At 44.3% G+C, this 9,922-nt stretch overlaps 1 protein-coding gene across 1 annotated transcript; it reads left to right on the top strand.

Moving 5' to 3' along the window:
- Window positions 1-1,947: 1,947 nt before the first annotated feature.
- On the top strand, window positions 1,948-9,918 carry LOC103513081 (the record flags this gene model as incomplete). The annotated part of the gene is made up of 12 exons (XM_026826375.1): window positions 1,948-1,998; window positions 2,954-3,247; window positions 4,002-4,148; window positions 5,147-5,288; window positions 5,605-5,795; window positions 6,359-6,512; window positions 6,854-6,893; window positions 7,186-7,325; window positions 7,945-8,184; window positions 8,491-8,610; window positions 9,014-9,136; window positions 9,893-9,918. Coding segments are annotated over exons 2-12 (1,563 nt in total), but the record flags the coding sequence as incomplete, so codon positions are not given.
- Between the last annotated feature and the right edge of the window lie 4 nt (window positions 9,919-9,922).

A 9,922-nucleotide genomic window follows, 5' to 3' on the forward strand; every position in this document is an offset into this window, starting at 1 on the left:
GACCTAGAGAGTAGGGATTTTCCAATCTCTCGTAAGGTTAGAGAGAAAAACTAGGTGGAAGAAGTAGGTTGGTAGGTAGATACTTATAGGTAGGTACGTTGTATCGTTGATAACCTTCGGTACCCCTTTCTCATGACTTCAAGGCACATTCTTTTACATCCATGCCTATCCAAGAACGGAAAAGTCTGGTTAGAAAATTTCCTCCCTGGCTGGGATTCGAACCCAGCACCTCCAGGTCGAGAGTCGGTGCTCTTGACCATTAAGCCACAGGCTAGCTAGACCTAGAGAGTAGGGATTTTCCAATCTCTCGTAAGGTTAGAGAGAAAAACTAGGTGATCGAGAGTCAGTGCTCTTGACCATTAGGCCACAGGCTAGCTAGACCTGGAGAGTAGGGATTTTCCAATCTCTCGTAAGGTTAGAGAGAAAAACTAGGTGAATGTCACGTTCTAACAGGTATGCCATAGCACAGGATAGAAAAAGGATAAAGATTGGCGGTAATTTGCTTCCTCTGTCTTACGTCATAGATGAAGTGAAGCCCTAGGAAAGTACCACGTGTCATTGCATTCTGGAGGACATCACAACTCTCTTAAGATTTGCTCTTTTTTAAGAGTTTTTGTAGAGATAACAAACTGAAACTACTCTGAGTAAGAGTACTCAGGTCTTATGGTCCAAAATCGAAAAAAGAAGCTGGGCAGTGTAGGAGAAAGTCAGCCGTTCCGAGAACGAGCCTTATCTTCTAAGGAGATATTTCGCCAACGACGGGAAAAGCTACCTGCTCCCTCAAATGACCACTCATCCAAGCAGAGAGGGACTGGGAAAAGACAGCTGAACGCGATAGATTTTCACCCATCGGGATACCTACCAAGATCAACTTCGCTTAAGTTCGGTGAACCATTGGGAACTGAACCATTCAACGTGTTTCCGCTGATTTTTACTTATTTCAAAGCTCAGTCCATCAAAGCAGTTTTAAGGAAAGCACCTTGGATTTTAAAGTAAACTGTTTTTCAATAGGAAGTTTAAAGTCAACAATACATACTTTTTTATAGCTTGGCCGTTCTTAAATCTAAATACAGTGTCAGTCTGTCCAACGTACCTCTCTCACCCATCCATCGGCCCCGGTGATTTCTTATGGTTGTCCATCTGGTCAGGAAAAAATCCGTTCCGGGATTGAACTGAACCCATGACCCATTAGTTACAAGGCAGACACATTACCCTCCAAGCTAACTAGGCTGGCTACCCTGGCTAAGCTTTTCCTTGAATACTATTGCGAATTTCTTTCAAAGCCAGATGTCCACCAACCAGAAAGATTTTTTTGTCTCACCCTGTAGGTTTTAACCACTTCACCCCTCGTCTGTCCACTGCCTTGTTTGAACAGATGCTTTCAACGTGTTATCGCCCCTCCGCTGATTTTTAACTACTGTTATTTATTTCAAAGCTCAGTCCCTCAAAGCAGTTTTAAGGAAAGCACCTTGGATTTTAAAGTAAACTGTTTTTCAATAGGAAGTTTAAAGTCAACAATAGATACTTTTTAGCTTGGCCGTTCTTAAAGCTAAATACAGTGTCAGTCTGTCCAACGTACCTCTCTCACCCATCCATCGGCCCCGGTGATTTCTTGCGGTTGTCAGGAAAAAATCCGTTCCGGGATTGAATTGAACCCATGACCCATTAGTTACAAGGCAGACGCATTACCCTCCAAGCTCACTAGGCTGGCTACCCTGGCTAAGCTTTTCCTTGAATACTTTTGCGAATTTCTTTCAAAGCCAGATATCCACCAACCAGAAAGATTTTTTTGTCTCACCCTGTAGGTTTTAACCACTTCACCCCTCGTCTGTCCACTGCCTTGTTTTGAAGATCTTGTAAGGTTTCCCTGCAGGAAAAATAGGGATTGCCAGGAAAAAACATATGGAACCCAACGTGACGGAAAAAGTGTCTGAAAACTTGTCGTTTTAGAATCCGTGCCCAGAGTCGTGTTAAGTTGAACGAAAACGTATTGTGATAGTGATAGTATACTTAGGGTGGATTTCACCAATGCTTTTTCAGCCCATAGAAAGCTTGTTAAGCTAACAGTCTGTTAAGTTTCAATTGATTTGTATAGGCTTAACAGAGCTGTTAAGCTAACAGGCTGTTACGAGCTAAAAAGTAGGCTCGTGAAACCGACCCTTACCTATCAAGACACCTAACTCCATAATAATACCTACTTAGATCAATTTATTGTCCTTCATTCCGGACTCGAATTTCAAGACGTTAGTGGGATTTCAACCCCGGACTAGAGAAATTCTTCAGTCAGTTTTCTAGAAGGTGAAGATATTGTCGTTTTCTTATCTCATGATACTTTACATTTCTAATTAGCTTCGAGGGGAGAGCACCTGCTGTATAACCGCTAGATTCCGTCCAAAACGAACCTTATCTCAAACAGATAAGGCTCTCGGAACAACTGGCTTTCTCCTATCTTGCCTCCCTTCTTTGTTCGATTTCGGGATGATAAGACGGCCGTTGTTACAGCTCCTCCCTCTATCAAACCTCCTCTTCCTAAAAAAACACCCCTTTTCCTAATTTTTTTCCCCCGTTTCCTTTTTTTACTTTCTATTAGGTACTACAGTTTTTATCTTTAATTTCCCGCAGTTTCGACAGCTCTGAGTGCAAATCTCCACGATTAGAAATTCCAGCCACATATCCTACGTTAGCTATCCAGGAAGCTCAGAAAATAACAGCTCTGCGAAACACTCGATTGGTGCCAAAAAATTACGGAGGCAGGTGTCTTTGAAGGATGAACGCTGCGTGTAAATAATCGTAAACTTTATGCTCTTTCAGTCAGAGGCCTGTAAACAGCTCTGAAATTTCAACCTTTCATCATCCTAGGTAGGATTCTTAAATATTTAAACAATTTTTAAATTTTGTTCATCAAAAAATAAATGGTTTCTTACTTTCTTCAAATTAACTTGATCCCAAGCAGGGCAAGGTAAACCTAGACCCTTGACAAAATAAAGAGTGCGCCTGAAGGCAAGTGATGAGTTCCAATCCAGTCGAACCCACGCCCAATGATACCTATTTACCTACTATGAACAAGAAAAGTTCTCTAACGAATTCTGCATCCCTACTTCTACTGCTGTTGGTTTGGCCCAGTGCCGCCGAGCCGCTCCGGAGATCCGAAAGCATCTGCGGCAATTACAACGGGCGGCGCATTTTCATTCACCTGAACGAGGAGGGCTATGTGGTCGCTCGAAACGTCACACTTCCGAAGAATTACGTAAGTCTTGTGTCTCATTTCTGAAAGTGATGACCACAATTTCCGCCTTCTCATACAGCCCAAGTAGTCTAAGGCCAGCCACTCACTATCAGGTATACCTGACACCTGATACGGTCACCTGATCCGGTGTACCTGTCACCTGATGAGCACACACGCTATCAGGTAGACCTGATCAGGTATACCTTTCGTCAGGACGTCAGGTCTAGTGAGTGTGGCTAGCCAAAGATAGTTCAAAACTGAGAACTGATCAGGTGTACCTGCTACCACCGCCACACGTGTCTCATTTCTGAAAGTGATGACCACAATAAAATTTCCGCCTTCTCATGCAGCCCAAGTAGTCTAAGGCCAGCCACTCACTATCAAGTATACCTGACACCTGATACGGTCACCTGATCCGGTGTACCTGTCACCTGATGAGCACACACGCTATCAGGTAGGCCTGATCAGGTATACCTTTCGTCAGGACGTCAGGTCTAGTGAGTGTGGCTAACCAAAGATAGTTGAAAACTGAGAACTGATCAGGTGTACCTGATAGAACCGCCACACACTCAACAGGTCAGTTAGGTGTCAAGTAGAACGGATCGTTTCTTCAGGTATCAGTTCGCCTGATAGACATAGGTATTATCGCAGCCACACACAATCAGGTACACCTGACATGAGGTCTACCTGATAGTGAGTGGCTAACCTTAGCAGTACCTATACATGAGGTAATGAGGTATATTCTATTATACATCAAAGACCACATCTGTTGCAGATTCCCGACTCCTCCCAGTCTTCCTACCTGGACTGTACCATCCAGCTGGTCACCTGTCCATCCTGTATCGTCAACCTGGAGTTTAAACATCTCGACCTGATGCCCTCCTGTAGCAACTCACCCATACTCCAGCAAATCAATGACAAGGTAGGTATACTCGTATGTACCTACATTAAGGCCAAGTCTGATCACTGAGTTGCCGCAGGGTCCAGGCATCACTTCTCTCCCACTTCCATGAGAAACACTGTGATTTGTTTCACTGGCTTGATGTTTGGCCAGTTTTTGAACCAGCTCTATGACCTGTGTACACTACTCTAATTGTGCCTACATACCTACCAACCTATGTAAGTCTACAAGGTGAGTTCAGCTGAGCCACATTGGAAATCCGATGTTTTAAGAGCCGTGCCCATACGGTTTTCGAGATATTCAACTTTTAAGATGGCCTTACTGACTTTACGGTAGCCCGGCAATGTTGGATATTGCCAGCCTAGTGCGTCTGCCTCGTAAGCGCTAGGCCGCGGGTTCGATTCCCGCCCGGGGCAGATTTTATCCTGATGGGATAATGTTCGTTCTCGGAACGGCTGGCTTTGGCCTATCCTGTCTTCCTTCTCTCTTCGATTTCGGGACGATAAGACCATAGCAGTTACAGTTCCCTCTGTCAAACCTCTTAAAATAATAATAATAATAATAATAATAATAATAAAAATCTGGTGTGAACATCACACGACTTTCTATTACATTTGCGGAATACGTATTTGAAAAAAAAAGTCCCGAGCCTGAGCCGCCTACGGCGGCCAATTTTCGACCAAAAATTTCCTATCTTAAAATACTCCCCGTGTAATGAGGGATCATTAAAAAGTTATGGTACAGGTGGGCCAATAAATGGTACGTTTTTTAGGTGGGCGAATAAATGGTACACTTACCCTACTGTAGTTAACTGTAGAACTTACTCAGAAAACGACTCCTCATTGGCCTCTTAAGACACATTTCCCTTAATTACTTACTGTTTACTGTTGAAACTGTAGAACTTACTCAGAAAACGACTCCTCATTGGCCTCTTAAGACACATTTCCCTTAATTACTTACTGTTGATGAGTTTTGATGTTTCGACAAATTTAACTTTATGTTGACACTCGACAACATAGATTCACCTCGTCGATGGACACAGCTTTAAAGCATTGCCTTGGGTGTGTCCTGTGACCCATACTTGGGAGCTCTTTGTTGGTTCTGCGATAGCTCTCAAGCGAGGCAACTTTATGTTGACACTCGACAACATAGATTCACCTCGTCGATCGACACAGCTTTAAAGCATTGCCTTGGGTGTGTCCTGTGACCCATACTTGGGAGCTCTTTGTTGGTTCTGCGATAGCTCTCAAGCGAGGTTTCCGATTTTGATGAAATTTGTCAAAACATTAAAACTCTTCAGGTGTGTGTGGACACTCCTTAAGACGTTACCACTTTCCACCATTCCTCCGCAGAGAACATCCGTCTCTTCGAGGGCAGTCTGGGTGGGGAATGAAATTTGTCAAAACATCAAAACTCTTCAGGTGTGTGTGTGTGGACACTCCTTAAGACGTTACCACTTTCCACCATTCCTCCGCAGAGAACATCCGTCTCTTCGAGGGCAGTCTGGGTGGGGGCGGGTCCATTCTGTCCCCGTTCTTCCCCGTCCAATATCCGCGGGATCTGGCCATGGAGTATATCATTCGGTGTGTTGGGGTTAATGCCGTCAACAACTGCCGGATTCGTCTCGTCTTTTCCGACTTCAATTTGGCGTCGAGTTCTGTTATTGAGGTGAGAGGGAGGGTTTCAAGCTTTAGAAGGCTGTCTCTCGAAACATCACTCTACCGAAGAGTTACGTACCCAAGTTGTTGTTATTTTTTTCAATACCTAGGTTTGACACAGGGAACTGCAACTGCCAAGGTCTTATCGTCCCGAAATCGAAGAGAGAAGGAAGACCGGATAGGAGAAATCCAGCCGTTCCGAGAATGAACATTATCGGTTCAGGATAAAATCCGCCCCGGACAGGGAGGGTTTCAACTTTTAGAGCCAGCCTAGTTAGCTTGGTTGGTAGCGTGTCTTCATTGTAAGCGCTAGGCCTTGGGTTCGATTCCCGCCCGGGGCGGATTTTATCCTGAACGGATAATGTTTGTTCTCGGACCGGCTGGCTTTCTTCTATCTTGTCTTCCTTCTTTCTTGGATTCGGGACGATAAACCCCAACACTATGAACTTTCGTCTGTATCCAGGCAGGGGTACTACATTATTACTTTTTGTTTCTTAGAAGTTTCTCCCTTATTACCTTCTCTACAATTGACTCTTTCCCTCCATGACCGCTACCCCTAAATTCTCTCCCTAGATGTTGGATCACCACAAGCAGCTCCTGGATATCAGTACGGGTGCTCTGTTTCGACCTAACATTCTCCTCACCCGGGGTCCCCTGCTGATAGTCCGGTTTATGGCCAATGGAGGCACCGGGATTGGCTTCAAAGCGGACTACAGCTTTATATCAGGTGAGCTCCAAATTTCGGACAAATTCGTGGCGATAATGTGCCTTATTAAGTTATTATTGAGGTGTTACCTGAGGGAATATCTTTCTGCCTCGGTAGAATACTGTCTTAAGCTTACCTGGTACCTAAACAGAGGGGCGTGGTTTTAATCCCAGCCGAGGGCTCGAGGTATGGAATTTTGTCAATACGTATAATGCGAAAAATTAACTGCAATAGTGAAAGCCTACTGGTGAAGTAAATGGACTTTTCAGTCTTCGGTTTTAGAGTATGACTGTATGCTACTGGTCCTCAAGAGACTGAGTATTATTTCCTAATCTTAAAGATATTCGTTCTTTTGGTTTCAGCCAACTATGATGAGAGGCAGCTGAACCCGTATACAGGTAAGTTTTTAACCTTTTGCGGACAGATTCATGTGTCACATGAAATCATGGTTCCGCCATTATGGTAGGAGAAATATAACTTAAATCTGGCGATACGGTAGGATTCATGTCCAGCATGAAGCTACAGATTTACTCGCTACGGTCGGCTTGATTTTTACAGATAGGAGGCGTTACGGTAGGACGTGCCTAGGAACTTGTGTATCTTTTGCTCCTTTCAAATGCAGACTGAAAAGCCGGTGTTTGTTTATTATGATTCCAAAGCATTCGGAATTATAGTCCGAAGATTTCCGAAGAAGACAAAAAAAAACGGGCGCAATCACCATGATGAGTATGCCGGAACAATACTACGATTGCGTCTGGATTGTGCAACCCCTGCACAAGATGTACTATCTGAAGACGCACCTGTATGTGCGCATTTCTAGTGCCAGGGGTTTAGGTGAGTACCTTCCTTGCTTTCCATGTCCGGTCCGGTCCTACTTAATTTAATAGTATACTTAGGGTGGATTTCACCAATGCTTTTTCAGCCCATAGAAAGCTTGTTAAGCTAACAGTCTGTTAAGTTCCAATTGATTTGTATAGGCTTAACAGAGCTGTTAAGCTAACAGGCTGCTACGAGCTAAAAAGTAGGCTCGTGAAACCGACCCTTACCTATCAAGACACCTAACTCCATAAAAATACCTACTTAGATCAATTTATTGTCCTTCATTCCGGACTCGAATTTCAAGACGCTAGTGGGATTTCAACCCCGGACTAGAGAAGTTCTTCAGTCAGTTTTCTAGAAGGTGAAGATATTGTCGTTTTCTTATCTCATGATACTTTTAGTTCAACCAATAGGTACAGTATCACGGGAAAAGACAAATGGAACAGTCAACAGTCTATTGAAACTATGGAGCAAACCAGTCCTAGTCGCAACATTCCTGGGACTCAAAACCAACCACAAAACAGTGGAAGTTGAAGACTGCTGATTCTGTCTCAATTCTATCCTGTTTCTAGACCAAATCAGAACTTTAGAACTTCATTTGTAATCCTGCTTGGTCATATGGCCTCGTTTTCAGGGAACAACTCCGAGCTTCAAATCCGGCAAGGTATCACCTCAGACCGGCCTCTTCTCGAGTCTCTCGTCTTTCCAGCGGCCGACAGCCCCCGGCCCCGCCGCGAACATATAGTGCCCCTGCCTCGTGGCTTCTACATTAGTCTGAGGGCCTACTTCACTACGGCCTCCGCCCTGGAGATCGCCTACACGACCTTCTCCTATTTGGACGAGTACCATGTCTCCTTTCCCACGCAGACTCGAGGTAAGAAGACCGTTTGCTTGACAGAAAGGTGTGTTAACGTCAGTGTTAACCACAGAGAGTTTTCAGTCAATCCAGAAGGCCAAGAAATACTGGCCTATGTAAATCAAATGGGTGACGTCAGAGAAAACCCTTGACACCGTGTTAACTCTTAGTGGTAAGATCGGTTATAGAGATTTGATAGAGGGGATCGTAATAAGTATAACAACGTTAAAACAGAAGGTCTTATCGTCCGCAAATCAAAGAGGAAAGGAGGGCAGGTTTGGAGAAACGTCACGTGAGCTCACACGCTTTCTGTTTGTTCTTCAGATTGCTACACATCCAATGACTTCCTCTGTACTAACCAGCGCTGTATCCCAGGCCATGTGCATTGTGATGGCTTCGACCATTGCGGGGACAACAGTGATGAGGCGGGCAACTGTCATCCGGGTAAGTCTCCCAGTCTAGAGGACAAGGGTTCAGTTCTCGGTAAAAGGCGGAGATTTGTCTGCTCTATATTATAGAATCTATAGATAGCGTATTGAGATCTAGGACGTCAGGTTCTCAGACTAGGTCTCTCAAACGGTCAGGCAGACCCAGGTCTCTCAAACGGTCAGGCAGACCTTGGTCTCTCAAACGGTCAGGCAGACCCAGGTCTCTCAAACGGTCAGGCAGACCCAGGTCTCTCAAACCGTCAGGCAGACCCAGGTCTCTCAAACGGTCAGGCAGACCTAGGTCTCGAGATTTTTCCGCAACTCACGCCTACACTGTATGACGAACCCAGGTTTGTGAGACCGGAGTGAGTGTCGGGCCTTACCAAAATTCCAACTCAAAGGTCCATGTCTATTTTCAGATCTAGAATCCAGTTTCTACGAGAAATCCTGGTACTCTCACAAGCCCAACTATTACTTCCCCAAGTTGAGTTCCTATCCAGACTTTACCTCGGCCACTCTAATGTTCTTCCTCGCAAGTGTTGGTAAGTGAACACAATATGAGTAGGTACCTAATTATGACGATGTCTTGACACTTGATTTATGTATATCCATCCTTTAATCCCTTGGATGACGTAGGACCTCAAGTGACCTATAAATAAATACCGTTTCTTTGTGTTATTAAATCTCAACTTTGGTGCTCACTGCAGCATTGAAGACTTTTTCCAAATATCTTAATAATTCGAGTAATTATGACGATGTCTTGACACTTGATTTATGTATATCCATCCTTTAATCCCTTGGATGACGTAGGACCTCAAGTGGCCTATATCTAAATGAATACCGTTTCTTTGTGTTATTAAATCTCAACTTTGGTGCTCACTGCAGCATTGAAGACTTTTTCCAAGTATCTCAATAATTCCAACACTCAACGTTACACCTACCATGCTGGTACCGGTCGCTATGCGCATTAATTTAATGTTACATAGCTACTCATTTTCCTCACGAGACTGAGTGGGCCCCGCAACAGCCAGTCACGGCCAGGAATCGAATCCGAGTCTCTCGCGTCTCAAGTGGCCACTACTCCATGGGAGCTGACTAAAGTGGCCTATAGGTTCCTTTTTAGTCCGTCCTTCCTTTATTATTACAATAGTAATAAAAAGGTATAAGGGACGGACTATTGTATTCGCTTCGGTGTCGTCTGTGTGTGTCAGTCTGTCACTCTGTCTGTTCCCATAAATTTTTCGAAAGCTAAATTATCGCAAAGATCACCCCTGATTGGGCCATTCTATCTGTTTCAGGTCTCATGATAGTTATCTTCACTCTGATTG

Source organism: Diaphorina citri, unplaced genomic scaffold (genome assembly GCF_000475195.1).
Source record: "Diaphorina citri unplaced genomic scaffold, Diaci psyllid genome assembly version 1.1 scaffold921, whole genome shotgun sequence".
Taxonomy (NCBI): Eukaryota; Metazoa; Arthropoda; class Insecta; order Hemiptera; family Psyllidae; genus Diaphorina; species Diaphorina citri.